The 17,380-nt window shown below is 42.8% G+C and overlaps 1 protein-coding gene across 1 annotated transcript in view; it reads right to left on the bottom strand.

Annotated features, from left to right (window-relative positions):
- LOC140905918 (chloride channel protein B-like) overlaps positions 1-17,380 on the bottom strand; it is a 104,423-nt gene that overhangs the window by 67,797 nt on the left and 19,246 nt on the right. The window contains exon 6 of the mRNA XM_073329417.1: positions 7,153-7,250. Within this exon, the coding sequence (XP_073185518.1) occupies positions 7,190-7,250 (61 nt within the window). The 3' untranslated portion in view covers positions 7,153-7,189. The remainder of the gene's footprint in view (positions 1-7,152; positions 7,251-17,380) is intronic.

Here is a 17,380-nt window from a genome sequence, read left to right on the forward strand (position 1 = left end):
AGGGGAGGAGGCGGAGGCAGAGCGGCGGAGAGCTGGGGCTGGGCGCGGGGCGGGGAGCTGCCGGTGGGTGCTCTGCATCCGCCAAATTTTCCCCGTGGGGGCTCCAGCCCCGGAGCACCCAGGGAGTCAGCGCCTAAGGCACCACTTTTGATGTGATCAGTGGGGGGAGCAGCCACTCCCCCTGCTCCCCCCAGCTTCGCTACCCTGCCCCTAGGAGCCAGAGAGACCTGCCGGATGCTTCCTGGGAGCTGCCCCAGGTAAGCACCGCCGGGGCTCCCCACCTTGCCCCAGCAGGTCCCTCTGGCTCTTAGGGGTGGGATGGGCACCCACTACAGTGGCCCACGAGACCCTCCCGCCCGGTTCTGGTGGCAGTCAGGGGACAGGGGAGGGGTAGATGGGGCAGGGATCCTGGGGGGGGGGAGTCAAGGAATGTGGGGAGTTGGATGGGGCAGGAGTCCTGGGGGGCGGGGGTGGGCCACGACCCCCTTGCGGGGTGAGGAGGGAACCGGTTGTTAAGATTTTGGCAGCTCATTACTGGCCCTGCCTATCTAGTGTCCCATCTCCAGCCATTAGGAATATCTGCTACTAGCAGTTTCAGATCAGCTACATGCCATTGTAGACAATCTCATCATACCATCTCCTCCATAAAACTTATCAAACCCAGTCTTGAAGCCAGTTAGCATTTTTTGTCTCCCATTGCTCCCCTGGGAAGGCTATTCCAGAACTTCACTCCTCTGATGGATAGAAATCTACATCTAATTTCAAGCCTAAACTTGTTGATGGCCAGTTTGTATCATTTGTTCTTGTATCCACATTGGCACTTAACTTATGGCACTGATGTTTTTATAGAGAGCAATCACATCTCCCCTCAACCTTCTTTTGATTAGGCTCAACAAGCCAAGCTCTTTGAGTCTCTTCTCATAAGGCCAGTTTTCCATTCCTTGGCTCATCCTAGTAGCCCTTCTTTGCACGTGTTCCAGTTTGAATTCATCTTTCTTAAATATGGAAAACCAGAATTGCACACACTATTGCAGATGACATCCCACCAGTGCCTTGCATAAGGGTATTAACACTTCCCTATCTCTACTGGAAATACCTCACCCGATACATCCTAGCACTGCATTAGCCTTTTTCACAGCCACATCACATTGGTGGCTCAGAGTCATCCTGTGAGCATCCAGTACACCCAGGTCTTTCTCCTCCTCTGTCACTTCCAATTAATATGCCACAAGAACAGCCATATTGGATCGACGAAAGGTCCATCTAGCCTAGTATCCGGTCTTCAGACAGTGGCCAATGTCAGGTGCTTCAGAGGGAATTAACAGAACAGTGATCAAACTGATCCATCCCCTCTTGACCATTCCCAACTTCTGGAAAACAGAGGCTAGGGACACCACCCCTGCCCATCCTAGCTAATAGCCATTGATGGACCTATCCTCCATGAAATTATTTTTTGAACCCTGTTATAGTCTTGGCCTTCACAACATCCTCTGACAAAGAGTTCCATGGATTGATTGTGCGTTGTGTGAAAAAATACTTCCTTTTGTTTGTTTTAAACCTGCTGCCAATTAATTTCATTTGGTGATCCCTAGGTCTTGTATTATGTGAAGGAGTAACTAACACTTCCTTATTTATTTTCTCCACACCAGCCATGATTTTATAGACCTCTATCATATCCCCTCTTAGTCGTCTCTTTTCCAAGATGAAAAGTCCCAGTCTTTTTCATCTCTCCTCATATGGAAGCTGTTCCATATCTCTAATCATTTTTGTTGCTCTTTTCTGTACCTTTTTCCAAATCCAATATATCTTTTTGGAGATGGGGCAACCAGATCTGCACTCAGTATTCAAGATGTGTACACACCATGGGTTTATATAGTGGCAAAATGATATTTTCTACGTAATTATCTATCCCTTTCCTAATGATTCCCAACATTCTGCTAGCTTTTTTGACTGCAGTGGGATGTTTTCAGAGAACTATCCACAATGATTCCAAACTACTGTTACAGAGACAAAACCAGCTTACTCCAAATGTCAGGGGTTTCCAAGTTTAGGGTTTTGGTTATGGCCTATCCATAGCTACATGGGGATGTTTTCTCCCTCATTTCCCTTCTGCAATTTTATCCCTCTACCCAACTAAACTCCTGCTGCATCACCCTGTTCCAGCAAGGTGACCCAGTGAAAGCAATGATAGCACTCCTATTGACAGCCTTCATTTTCCAACCCCTATGACTGCCTCACCAACATAGACCTTTCCTATATATAAGCTATGAATTTAGATATGCAGTACTTACAGCATGGGTATAACCAAGTCACTAGCAACAGCAGAACCCGCAGTCCAGCAAGAGAGAAGGAAATAAAATGCCAGAGCTGTAATGAGAGAGGTATATCCAAACTCTTCATGAGTCCCACATTTGAACAAGTACATGATTCCTTGCTTACCATTCTCAGCTAGGAGTGCAGCTGCTTCAAGGGAGAGAGAAAAGAAAAGCAGGGGTACAGATAGTTAAATAGATCCATTAAAAGTACCCACTAACAGTTCTTATATCTTTCAACCTTGATTATGATTGAATAAAGTTCAGTCAACAGGTTGATCCTACAGTGCTAGTTGAGGTATACTAGACTTCAGGAAAATAAGTGTCATTTGTGTTTGCAGTCTGCAGTCTGATATTTTTTAGATGACCTAAATGGAGAGAAACAGTAGCCATCTAGCCAAGAAAAAGGAACTTCTTGGCTTCTCCCTTTCTTAATCTCTCTGATAGACTCTCTTTTCCTCTCGTATAAACCTCAGAAGTGCTATAATTCACAAACTTCCCAACTCACACATTTTAAATGGGGGGACTCAGTTCTTCTGGTATGTCTCTGGAGAGGGAAAATAAAATCCACTTTAAAGAAAACCTTTGTTGCAGCTGAAGATATTTGGAGACCAAGTTCAAATTACACAAGCACAATTTATTCTTAGCCACCTTTCAGCAGACTTCTCCTTACCTTCATTAAAGGTTTGACTGGAATATTTGACTTCATCTGGTCCCATCCAAGATGTGCCTGATGGACAACTATATTCTGAAATTTCTCTCTCAAATGGGCTTATGGGAATTAGAGGGAAAAGGATTATATTAAATGGATGAGTGTAACGCAGAGCATCTGTACAAAATATATTTATTGGACACTTCTGATAGATATCTCCCGGAAGGAATGCCCTTCTGTATCTTCTCTAGTAGCCCAATCCAACTCCCTTAAAGTTGACTACTAATAAACTAGGGCTGTGTTCCACTAGATATTCTCCTGCCACTGAAAAAGCTAGTTTCCAAAATTAAGGAGTCATGGGTTTCATTCTACAATGCTGGACAAAAAAAATCTATTTTAAAAATCCAGTGTCCAATCTGGTCACGATCTCCTTACCAGGTGAGTATTATTGTAATACTATAAAATATCATCAGCACACCAAATTGTTCCTAATAGATATTTCTCTCTATGTAAGTCCAAATCACAGGAGCCCCGAGACCAGAGTGGAGTTTGCAGTTTGGATTGTTTTTTGCAAAGGAGAGAAGAGTGCACCTTGTCGGTACTAGGTATTTCATTTCATACAAACTTGTAACCAATGAGATGTGCCTGTTAGCATTACTTTCGCCACCCTTCTTCCCTGTCTCTTTTTCCTTTTAGACTGTGTGTGTGTTAGGGCATGGATTGTGTCTTTCTTTGGGTTTGGAAAGTACCCACCACATTTTGGCCATTACCACAAACAATATGAACCCCATTTGTCCCACCAACAGCAGGAAATTGGTGGTAACTAGCCCACCTGATCCCTGCTCAGAACTCCAGAAGAAAGTGAAAACACATCAAGATTCTAGCCAACATCCAGAGCAAGAAAATTTCTTCCAGACCCCAAATTGGCAACCAAAGGAACACAGGATTCAACCCAATTTTTGATTTGCCTTCTTACATCAGTCTCACCCACACAAAAGAGATGAATTGCCAATTTTTAAAAAAGTGACACACACAATAGCCCAAGAAAAACAACCTTCTTATCCCCATCTGGGGTCAGAAATTGTATAATTGGTCCATACGCTCATCAGCAACATCTCATGTCTTTTCCTCTCTCACTCCCATATTGCAAGAATGCCCTAACCCCTGGGCAATAGGATAGTGTGAGGTGGGTTTCTCTCAATCTGTTCTGCTGGAGCTGATCCATTTTGTATAAAATATTTGAATAGTAATTGGGCCAAAGAGAGAGAATCATTATGGCACTAACCTAAGATGTGGAAGACCCAAAATTCAAGTCCCTGCTCCAATGGCTATTTAAATTATTTATACACAGTGGAACAGCTTTAAGAGCAGAGACTGAGCACACTCTGCCCCAGACGATCCCACAGCCCAGTGATTAGCACACTCACCTACACTGTGGGAGACCCCAGTTCAAATCCCTACTCCACATCAGGCTGAGGGGGGAACCGACCCTGAGTTTCCACATCCTGGGTCAGTGTGGTCCTCCTGGCCATTTTGTGAATTTAGCCGTTCTTCTTAAAAACAGAGCTCTGAAAACAAAATATTTTGTTTGACTGAAACTAATTTTTGTTGACTTCTTCAATTCGACACCATGTTTCAGAATTTTCCATTTCAATTGGACCCAACTGCAGTTTATTTGTTGTTTTGCTTTTTCGGGGTTGGGTAGTTTGTGGGGGGTTTTTTCAAAAACCGCCAATGGACTGAGGAATCAGTTATTTGCCCAGCTCTAGCATAGGCCAGGCCTAGATGTGTTATGACAGGATGTGTTCTATGAAAAAAAGGCATTGGGGAAAGAATTTTTGCTATTTTTGGGGAGGCACTGAAATGAGCACTGAGTGAGGGGTCATAATACATTGGAATAGGCATATCCCGGATCATAGAATACGAGGGTTGGGAGGGACCTCAGGAGGTCATCTAATCCAACCCCCTGCTCAAAGCAGGACCAATCCCCAATTTTTGCCCCATATCCCTAAATGGCCCCCTCAAGAACTGAGCTCACAACCCTGGGTTTAGCAGGCCAAAGCTCAAACCACTGAGCTATCCCTTCCCCGCTAGTACAGATGATCAGTACTAACGTCCTACAATGGCAAGGATCAATGAATCTGTCATACACTGCCTGCTTCTTAGTTTCTGAGAGAATCGTGAACAAGGCTTTAGTCCACTTTCATTCTTGTGATTTATTATAGCCAGAAGCCTGGCGAGACTATGTATAGCCTGGTACAGTTCATGACAACCTATCATTTACTTCTCTTTAGGTCTATCCAGTTTCACTGGGATGGAGTCTTTATGACTGGGCCTATTTAAGCTGCATCACACTAAAAGTTGGCGCTAAGACTGACAGCTTCTAACACAGATCAGCTGGACAATTTTTGATTCAAAGACAGGCAAAAAGACATAAAATTCTTGTGATTTCAGATGCACTTTCTATGCAACTTTAGAACAAAAGCAGCTTTGTTTTGAAAAAAAATGAATTTTGCAAGTAGTTAGCCCTTAAAATATATAAAAAAAAAAGATGTCGGGGTGAAAGAAAAGGCTTTTCCCTATAAAGATCCAAAGAGTTGTGATAAGTTTGCCAAATCCTGATATTAAGAAGGTGACAAGTTTTTATGTTTTTTCAAAAGAAAAGAAAATCTTTACTATAGCACACAGCATTTATTCATGTAACATAGATCAAATGATACTCTGAAACTAGTGGTATACAAAGTAATATATGTCTGCATTTTTATTTGACTTTTGGAAGGCACTCAGAGTCCATTGTCTTGAGTAGCAAATAAATCTTCATAGAAAATTAATGCAATATAATATAATGTGCTGCCATCCTTTTCTACAGAGTAATTGTACCATATTCATCCTTGTAAACTGGTGAAAATTCTGAGATAAACTGTCATTTAACTTGGGTTAATCCCCTAGATTCTTCACAGATACTAGCTAGAAAAAGATATATACTTGGCTGCAAGATCAAAATCAAATCTGAGGCTCACCACCTATATAACATCCCTATAAAATTTACATACATTTGATTGTATCACTCTTACATGACACTTGCCATCTTAGGCCCCTACCTGAAACTTATTCCTTGCTGGTGTACCCTTCTATCATGCAAAGGCCTGTTGAAGTCAAGTGAGAGTCATAGGTACAGATGGAACAAGTTGAAGGTTGCATGGAACACGTTGAAGGTTCAGTCCACTACAGTCTAATCCAAAGCCTACCAAAGTCTGTGGGATCTTTCCATGGGCTTTGAACCAGGCCCTTAAAGTGTAAGTTACTTGAGCTAGGGACCATGTGCTCCTATATGTTTGTACTATACGTGGTAAAATGGGGACCCATTCTGATTGGGTATTCTGGCTTCTACCACAATACTAACATTAATCCAATTACTTCTTCTCTCTTAATGGATCAGACATGGATAAGTAAAATGCACCCCATTCCAGAGGATCGGTGGAAGGCCCTCCACCCCTATAAACTCCAGGTAAAATCTTAAAGTAAGTTTTCTGCATGGCTTAATGCATGGACCCTCTGCCTTGCACCAAGTTCCACCCCAAGTATTTCTTGCATAGTCAGGGCTGTTAGGTATATGTTACCTTGTTCTACTTTGATTTATATGGTTTCTTGTTTCTGAAAAACTGATTTGTTCACTTTTGTTATGTATTTTATCACAATTAATGATGGGCTTTTGTCATTGCTTTTTAAAATTAGGGACAAAGCAATACAAGGGAAATTTAAACGAAAACAAAGAAAATGATAAGTTCACAATCAAATATGCCCCTTAGCAAATGGATTGGTTAGAAATTGAGAGCAAAATAATTTTTCTTTAATTCTGAGTTCTTCGAACATAGATATTTATCATCGATAAACTTTAAAGCAAAACCTAAGTTGAAAATGCACTTGTAGGCTCAATTATATGAATGGTCATATCCCAGGCCTGCTCATTCATTTTTGCATTTGTCTTTAAGCATGCACTGGTTGTTGCATTCCCAACTGCCACATTGGAAAAGTTCACATGCATAAATAAAATTGTGCATTTCAAACACCCAATTCTGGTGCATCTATATGAATTTTTATCCCTGGATGTTCATAGAGACTAATGGAAATAATGTAGTAATAACTAGCATTTCACACAAAGATGCTTGCGCCATTCTCACCACTTACATTTCTGAACTGTTCTTCAGCTGCAAAGTTCTCAGACTCATGACTGGAGTGCAAGAAAAGAAATACGGCAAGTAGACTGTAACAGTGACGGTGCACACCTGCAGATGTAAAAAGTCAAAAACATCATGTGAGGTAGAAACACAGAAGAAGAAAACGTGAAGGATCTAGAATCACCAACACCAGCAGCTATCACAAGAAGATTGTTCTGTGGGATGTGCCCAACATATATTGAGAGATCAACCTTGTTTGACTACAGTCACTTAAACCTCAATCCTGAAACATCCCCCACACAGTGAGACAGCTGTGTCCACACCAAACCCTAGTGAAGTCAATGGGAGTCCACCTGTGACAGCCACCACCTTGGCCAACACATAGGGATTGAACTGGAGATCTCCAGAGCTAAAAGCATGAGCTGAGCTGCTACAGCTTGAGTTAAAGAATCAAGATTTTGTAGCTCGGGGTATATCAACTCCTATTCTCTGTGGATCGGCATGGAGGGGGACCTGTAAAAACACAAACACAGGTGGGTTACAGAGCCCAAATAGAGCTCCTTGCAAAATAGAGATCTTAGACTGTAAACTGTGTTCTATGTACCTTTTGGGAAAAATCTAGCACACTTTGGGGCACCTTAAAATTATCCGTGCTCTAAAAAAAGTCCCAAGCCCACCCCCCTATAACCCTGTCATGTCTGGCTATTTCTATTTAACTACAGTATTACTTATAGACATGCTTACAGCACTCATCATCATAGTACTCAGGTACTTATTTCTGCCTTGTAGCCTCATTGCTTAACCAATCCACTCAAAAGAGACCTCTGAAAGGTTTGAAAGAAATATTGTTCTGCTGTTCAGTGACAGAAAGCTCTTAGACACTATAGTATAGTGATGGGCATCTTACAAATGCCTGAAATAAATTAGATAAAATATTGTACAGTGACAAGTAGAGATTAGGTTTAGCCAGGTACTGTAATCCTTCATAAAAGAGAGGCCTCACCATCCATGTTCCTTCTGCTAGTTCTATTGTACCATTTGGAAGAGGATACTAAAAATAAAACTAATGAGGGTTTTTTTTCCTGTTTGTTTTGCTCTTGTTTAAAAAGCACCCACAGTGTGTAAATCAGAAGTCTGAATGTATTCCAGCTACAGACAGAACCAAGCCACAATGCTGAAATCTTAATCCTGACTGCCCCAAACCTCAAAACTGGTTGGACCTTGAACTATGATTTAGGTCCATCTATAGTTCTAGCCAAATAAAGATAAAATTACTGTAAGGAAAGGGAGAAGATTTTTTTAATCGATCTGCCCTACAACTGCAGGTGTCCATGAGGAAATTACTGAAACACACTGGGCCATTATAAAAGTGCTCTTTTTTAGGCATGAGTGAGACATTCAGACTTACTCTGGACTGTAAAGTGCTACACTTAGGAAAGAAAAAACAAATGCAGACTGGGGGATAACTGGGTTGGCAGCAGCACTGGTGAGAAAGATCTGGGAGTTGTGGTGGATCACAACCTCAACATGACTCAGCAAAGCGATGCTGTTGCAAAAAAAGGAAATGCAATTTTAGTTTGCATTAACAGAGGCACAGCATGCAAGTCACAGGAGGGGATAGTACTGCTCTGCTCGGCGCTAGTAGGCCTCAGCCATAGCACTGTGTCCAATTTTGGTCACCAATGTATAGAAAGGATGCAGAGGCAAGCGATAGGATGATCAAAGGGCTGGAATGCAAGCTATACAGGCAAAGGCTGAAGGAACTGGGTATATTTAGTTTGGAAAACGGAGATTGAAGGGGAACATGATAGAGGTTTTCAAATACTTGAAAGGCTGCCATAAAAAATATGGAGAAATGTTGTTCTCTCTTGCCACAGAGAGCAGGACAAGAGGCAGTGGGTTCAAACTACAGCATAGCAGATTGAAATTAAAATTTCCTAACTGTAAAAACAGTAGGACAATGGAACAGATTGCCTAGGGAGGTTTTCAAAAGATGGCTGTATAGCCCTCTGTCCTGGATGGTTTAGACACAACAAATCCTGCATCTTAGCAGGGGTTTAGACTGGATGACCCTTGTAGTCCTTTTTAACCCTATGATTCTATATAGTTATTAAAACACATTTGGTAGTACATTTATGGAAACCAAGGAGCTAAGATACAATTGTATCTGCAATTATAGCTGCTTGTCATACAATTGTATCTCAGTCTTTGTTTCCCTAGATCTCAAACATAACAAGCTTATGGGCATAGCCCTTCTAAAACAGAACTGGGAATGGTTTGGGTCTTACAAAACATAAGTTGGGTTTTGATTTTGCAAAATCAAAATCAGGTATGGTTCAGATCCAGCTCAAACTTTATCCGAAGCCCCCAACATTTGTAGGTGGGTGTGAGACAGGTGATTGGCTAGAGGATTCCAGTTATGGCTGGTTTTCATTGCTAAGTCAAGCAACTTTTAAAAGTTTTGATAATTTTAAAACATGTGCCATGAAACTGTTCACCCAACCTAGGGAAACCGAGTTTTTGGAACTTAACAATTAGTCATCACGATAAAAATACAAAGAAAATGAAAGATATGTTCCCTAGATTTTTGGCAAACACTATCCGCATTGTGATTTCCTTTTTTCAGGGAAAGGTGATGAATTATGGAGAAGCAAATATGGCCATAGGTCAGTATGGCACTTTATAAAGACAACCACCCCTTTTCTAAGGGCTGGAGATTAGGAATTCAGTTCCCGTTACAGGGAAGGTGCTCAGGGTTATCTTGTGGGAGTGGGAGATACCACTGTGATTTCTTTCCAAGTTTAAATGCTGACTTGTTTATGTAGGATTAGTCTTGGTTAATTAAAGTCACAGTGACATAGATTATTTTAGTTGTCTGACTCTATATCATTTCAATAAATGCATTATATGGTTCCTTTCAGATCAAATCACTACTGCCCTGCCTTGCTTTGACCAAGACATGATAAAACAAGGCTTGTAACCTTCTAAAGCTAATAAAAAGGAAAGAACCTGAGTAGGAGTTCACTTTGTTGCTTTCATTAACTTTGGTGAAGAACTTACATAAAATGTTTATTTTAAAAAGTAAAGGGGGGGAAGGGATGAAATACTTAAACCATGGGAAATATGAAGCTTTAAGCAAAGCTATTTTTAATAGCTAAAATATTTGGACTATTTTGAGGACTTTAGCAAGATGCTGAATGCACTCAACTCCCATGGACTCCAACTGAGGACTATCTTTATTATTTTTAGGAATACTGTGCATGCCTCTGTGTGTTTATGTTGGGTTACTTGCTATGAGGGGAGATCAAAAGGGGATTTAGAGGAATCAAACAGGAAAGGCAAAACAAAAACCTAGATAAGAAGCATCCCACAATAGCCAGGTTAATTGGCTGTAAAGAAGCTGGTGCCAACAAAGTTACTAAGATATCAGAAAAGAGAGAAAAAACCCAACACTTGTCAGTTAAAGGATTCATGGCAGAAGGGGAGGGGTAGAAAGATTGAGGCTAACACACAGGCTGACAGACACACTCAGGCAACGTCTACAGTTGGAGCTGGGGCGGGCAGTTCCCAGCTTGAGCAGACATACTCGTGGCTACCTCTCATCAAGCTAGCACACTAAAAATAGTAGCGTAGCTGAAGCAGCCCAGGCTTTTCCCCTAAGTACGTACCCACAGGGTCCGGGTGGGTTTATACTCAGGGCAGCGATCCCTGCACCGCCGTTGCCACTGCTTGTGCTACCATGACTACTATTTGTACTAGCTCAATGTCTGCTCAAGTTGGGACTCACACCCCCAGCTCCAAGACTAGACATAGCCACAGAAGGAGGGAGAAGCTGCAACAGTCATCTGCTTCTCGCAGCCAGAGATGGGGTAACTGGGCTGAAGGGAATTTACCAAGCCTGCAAGAAAAGATTAAGATGTAAATAAGACCCATGGTTTTAGGCTTTTCATTGTTTGATCCCTTTACTCTGCATCTTTGGGTGAATATATAATGTTTTGTTTTGAAGAAGCTATTTGAGTCTCTTTAATCAATTGCTGTCACAGGCACCCCGAGGGTGAAAGGACTTATAGGTCCTAACCCCAGTTGGGCCTCTTGTGTTAATGTATTTGGTCAAGAGGAGGTGGGGCTGCAGTCCAGAGATCAGTCTAAGAGTGGTTCCACACACAGTGAGGTGCAGGGCAAGCCAGCTGTGCCACGTGAGGTGTGCACTCAAGACTGACTGAGAGGGCTCTAAAGCACTGCTCACCTGGTAATTGTGACACTCTCTGAATCTTGCTGGTGCTCAGTATCATGTGGGATTGGCCCTTTAGCGATATAAAATAAACATTTTATTACATCTTGTTTTCTCTTTATATCTGACCCCAGATCTCAGCTAGCTGGTCCTAAATTTAAATCCCATCCTGTGTCCTGATAAAGTAATAGTCTGTTTTCGTACATGTAAGTAGTTCATGCAAGGAGTTTGTAATGTATTTATGAGAAGGCAACAGGTGAAGCTGTAGAGGGAAGAAGCAAAGGCTTCCATAGCTCAGACAATCTACAAATGATAAATGAATAGTTGCAATTCATGACATTATGCAGCAAGGAAAAGCATGAAGCTTTCTGGACATAGAAAAGCCCCTGGTTATTATTAGGCCTCAATGGCATTGCAATTCTGTTTGGAGCCTCCCATCAGCATAATTACTCCACTTCTGTGAGAGATGGAAGCTATGTCAGAGGGAGAGTGTCGCCCACCAACACAGCACCAGTGTGGACAGCACTAAGGTCAATGTAACTTATGTTGCTCAGAGTGGGGTGTCTTTTTCACACCCCTGAGTGACTTAAGTGGCAGCGGGGACGAGCCCTTAGGCTTTAGAACAAGACCATCTCACTTTTACCTCTTCTAAATGAGGTAAGTAAGTGAAGGAATACAAGAAATTCTGAAGTAAAACATCAGAGACTGATAAGGGGCAGGGGTTTCAAGAGGTTTATGGAAATCAGTTTTTGTACATATGGTTTAATGCCTCATTTAATTAAGTCTTTTATACACTATCATAACAATTACTAGCATCCCCTTGGGGCATTCAGCTACAATGAGGTTGTGACCCAATCACATTCTAAAACTGTTGGGTTTTGCCCAGGGCCACAGTATGGCTCTTTTTTATATATATTTATTTATAATTATATACCCTGTTATAACAGAGGTGGATGCTGCCTATACCAATGGGGTACAACTGTGTGGCAAATTGATACTCTCTACACCAGTTGTAATTGTGTTGTAGAGCAGGACCTAATGTCAGTATATCTCAAAAAGTATAGAAGAATTAAACCAGTAACCATTGTTCTCCTCTGACACCAATATCCTTTTGCTGTCTCAGAGCAGAGGTTGGCTGATAGGGTTATTCGGGCCGACAGGCAGGCAAGGATTTGCCTGGGTAGGCTCAGTGCCCTTTAATAAAGTTTCCTCTTCAGGAGGGAGCTTGAACTCAGTAAATAAACTGGCAAGTCGCCTAAGAGATGTCAACAGCATGAGGTTTTGGTTTGCACTCGTTTCTCTGAAGAAAAGAGTACAATAGGGTCATTCAGGCACTTTAAAATATCGGAAAACCCTGCAAACTTCTGCAAAAAATGGAGAAAGGAAAATAATGAAAAGTCGGCATTCAGAAGATAAAACTGGTGGAGAAATCCAGCTCAGAGTAATCTACAAATAAAGTACAGAAGAATTCTCTAAACACTTCAACCTCTCCACCCCAAAGCCCCCTCTCCATGTCTTTCATCATATTTTTGAATTGAAAATGATGGAAAGACACACACACACAAACAAACCTTTTAGGCTCGCAGTACTTTTCTAGTTCTTATGGAAACATCCTTCCCACAAACTAAAAGCTGTACTCAGTGGGAGACTAGATAGCTCAAAGGACTGGAAATAGGATAGATCCTTTCACATCTAGCCCAGGCCTCAATCCAGCTATGAAGCAACATTTAAAAAGTTCTCAAAATTCATCCAAAGTTCTGAGGTGCTCTCAAACCCTTATGCCCCATGCATCTTCCATTTCCCCAACAAATAGAGATCCCTCTTCATGGTGTGTCATGTTACTTGGATATGTCACACTCCCAATTGCCTTTTACATTTTAGAGGTGCAGATGTAGCAGAGGGATCTAATTGATTATTTTGCACCAAAGCAGGGAAATAGACTGACCCCACAAGATGACAAGTGGATTAGAGGGGAAACAGGCCTGCCAGACTGCCACCTGAAGATACCAAAGGCCAGGGAGGAGAACATGTTATCCCTTGATGAGAGCAGAGAGGATGGAGAGAGGATGCTGGCAACCATGCCTCTCCCAAATGCCAAGGTGGTCTGTCATTGATGAGGAAGAATGAGGGGAAAGGAAATGTTTGGAACCGACTGGTGGCAACCATCCAAAACACCAAAAATGAATGTGACAGCCATCAACCCAGCAAAACAGTTCTCCATACTGCTAAATAAATGTAGTATCATGAGAATGAAGGAGTGGCTGGGGGCAATACGGAAAGTACCTTGGTAAGTGCTATAAAAAAATAATGAACAACAACAAATAAACACTGTACACTTCTACCCATGTACACACACACTGAAAATCCCTGTACAACATTTTGGGTCCCCTCTGCCCATTGCACATCAATTATGCTAAATCGTGCACCAGAAAGTCACTTTTCCCTGTCATCCGCTGTTCCATCTAGCCACCCTGTGACTGGCCTTCACTCTTACCTGAACCATTTTAAACATGACTTCAATTGAGAAACACACATTATTTACTTACAAGAAACAGCACAGATTCCAAGAGCTTGCTTGTTTTTCTGGAGGGATGTTTTTTTAACTGAGCTAAAGAAACGCTCACGTAATTTATTAATCTTTATATTTAGGGAAACAAAGAGAGCTCCAAAAAGTTCTCCAAGTATTCCAAGGAATATGGTCGGAACGAAGGCCAAGACACTCATATCCAGCAAATTTTTAACCTGAATTGAAGGAGAAAAGAAAGACTATACGGTCTAAGAATTCTGCCAGTGATTTGAAATACAGCAGCTACTCTGCGAAGTGAAACATGATATAACAATGCAACAAATAAGCAAAATTTACTTTATAAGAAACAGACCTTTCCTTGCAAATTAAGGAGTGCAGTTCTCAAATTTAGGGATGTTCCCATGAGAAGCCAAGAGACGTCTCCTCAGAACCTTGCAGGATCAGGATCAGAAAATACAAACCCAGGCAGCACATAGCGCCACCAGACAGTTGTTTGATTTTTAAAAAGATTGGAAAGGACTTGATCAAATCAGGCTGAAGACTTAGTACTGCAGCTCCTTCTTGGGCCTCTCTTTCCATGAGTAGAAGCAGTCCATCAGGCAGAAATCTTTGTGATGCATCTCTTATTACTGAGAGAGCTCAGAACTTCAGGGTATAATGCAGAAACTTACCTTGACTTCAGCGAGGCCAGGATTCCACTCACTGTACCTTAAACCACCTCATTATTCATAATCATTTATTAAGCTTCAATCTGCAACTACCTATTTCAAAATCACTGAATAAACTGCAAGTAAAACTGAAGGAGGTATGGCTAATCTGTAAATGTGTATTAATACTGTGTATGACCTAGTTATTTGGACAGTTATTTTATACTTATATTGGAATGTTTACTGTATGCATATGTTGGTTTATAGCAGAACTGTTAGGAAACCAGCAGGAACTCTATGTACTCTAGACCAGTAGCCTCCTAGTAAACATGGAAAGGGTCATTAAGAATCAACACCGGGCTATTAAGCCCTGGTCTACACTAGGACTTTAGGTCGAATTTAGCAGCGTTAAATCGATTTAAACCTGCACCCGTCCACACAATGAAGCCCTTTATTTCGACTTAAAGGGCTCTTAAAATCGATTTCCTTACTCCACCCCTGACAAGTGGATTAGCGCTTAAATCGACGTTGCCGGCTCGAGTTTGGGGTACTGTGGACACAATTCGATGGTATTGGCCTCCGGGAGCTATCCCAGAGTGCTCCATTATGACCGCTCTGGACAGCACTCTCAACTCAGATGCACTGGCCAGGTAGACAGGAAAAGAACCGCGAACTTTTGAATCTCATTTCCTGTTTGGCCAGCGTGGCAAGCTGCAGGTGACCATGCAGAGCTCATCAGCACAGGTGACCATGATGGAGTCCCAGAATCGCAAAAGAGCTCCAGCATGGACCGAACGGGAGGTACGGGATCTGATCGCTGTTTGGGGAGAGGAATCCGTGCTATCAGAACTCCGTTCCAGTTTTCGAAATGCCAAAACCTTTGTCAAAATCTCCCAGGGCATGAAGGACAGAGGCCATAACAGGGACCCGAAGCAGTGCCGCGTGAAACTGAAGGAGCTGAGGCAAGCCTACCAGAAAACCAGAGAGGCGAACAGCCGCTCTGGGTCAGAGCCCCAAACATGCCGCTTCTATGATGAGCTGCATGCCATTTTAGGGGGTTCAGCCACCACTACCCCAGCCGTGTTGTTTGACTCCTTCAATGGAGATGGAGGCAATATGGAAGTAGGTTTTGGGGACGAAGAAGATGATGATGAGGAGGAGGTTGTAGATAGCTCACAGCAAGCAAGCGGAGAAACCGGTTTTCCCGACAGCCAGGAACTGTTTCTCACCCTAGACCTGGAGCCAGTACCCCCTGAACCCACCCAAGGCTGCCTCCTGGACCCAGCAGGCGGAGAAGGGACCTCTGGTGAGTGTACCTTTTAAAATGCTATACATGGTTTAAAAGCAAGCATGTGAAAGGATTACTTTGCCCTGGCATTTGCGGTTCTCCTAGATGTAGTCCTAAAGCCTTTGCAAAAGGTTTCTGGGGAGGGCAGCCTTATTTCGTCCTTCATGGTAGGACACTTTACCACTCCAGGCCAGTAACACATACTCGGGAATCACTGTAGAACAAAGCATTGCAGTGTATGTTTGCTGGCATTCAACCAAAATCCGTTCTTTATCTCTCTGTGTTATCCTCAGGAGAGTGAGATATAATTCATGGTCACCTGGTTGAAATAGAGTGCTTTTCTTCAGGGGACACTCAGAGGAGCCCATTCCTGCTGGGCTGTTTGCCTGTGGCTAAACAGAAATGTTCCCCGCTGTTAGCCACAGGGAAGGGGGAAGGTTGAGGGGGTAGTCACGCGGTGGGAGGAGGCAAAATGCGACCTTGTAACAAAAGCACATGTGCTATGTATGTAATGTTAACAGCAAGGTTTACCCTGAAAAAGTGTAGCGACTGTTTTATAAAATGTGTCTTTTTAAATACCGCTGTCCCTTTTTTTTTCTCCACCAGCTGCATGTGTTTCAATGATCACAGGATCTTCTCCTTCCCAGAGGCTAGTGAAGCTTAGAAAGAAAAAAAAAACGCACTCGTGATGAAATGTTCTCCAAGCTCATGCTGTCCTCCCACACTGACAGAGCACAGACGAATGCGTGGAGGCAAATAATGTCAGAGTGCAGGAAAGCACAAAATGACCGGGAGGAGAGGTGGAGGGCTGAAGAGAGTAAGTGGCGGGCTGAAGACAGGGCTGAAGCTCAAATGTGGCAGCAGCGTGATGAGAGGAGGCAGGATTCAATGCTGAGGCTGCTGCAGGACCAAACCAGTATGCTCCAGTGTATGGTTGAGCTGCAGCAAAGGCAGCTGGAGCACAGACTGCCACTGCTGCCCCTCTGTAACCAACCGCCCTCCTCCCCAAGTTCCATAGCCTCCACACCCAGACGCCCAAGAACGCGGTGGGGGGGCCTCCGGCCAACCAGCCACTCCACCACAGAGGATTGCCCAAAAAAAAGAAGGCTGTCATTCAATAAATTTTAAAGTTGTAAACTTTTAAAGTGCTGTGCTTAAAGTGCTGTGTGGCATTTTCCTTCCCTCCTCCACCACCCCTCCTGGGATACCTTGGTAGTCATCTCCCTATTTGTGTGATGAATGAATAACGAATGCATGACTGTGAAGCAGCAATGACTTTATTGCCTCTGCAAGCAATGATTAAAGGGAGGAGGGGAGGGTGGTTAGCTTACAGGGAAGTAGAGTGAACCAAGGGGCGGGGGGTTTCATCAAGGAGAAACAAACAGAACTTTCACACCGTAGCCTGGCCAGTCATGAAACTGGTTTTCAAAGCTTCTCTGATGCGTACCGCGCCCTCCTGTGCTCTTCTAACCGCCCTGGTGTCTGGCTGTGCGTAACCAGCAGCTAGGCGATTTGCCTCAACCTCCCACCCTGCCATAAACGTCT

This window comes from Lepidochelys kempii, chromosome 2 (genome assembly GCF_965140265.1).
Source record: "Lepidochelys kempii isolate rLepKem1 chromosome 2, rLepKem1.hap2, whole genome shotgun sequence".
In the NCBI taxonomy this organism is placed as follows: domain Eukaryota; kingdom Metazoa; phylum Chordata; order Testudines; family Cheloniidae; genus Lepidochelys; species Lepidochelys kempii.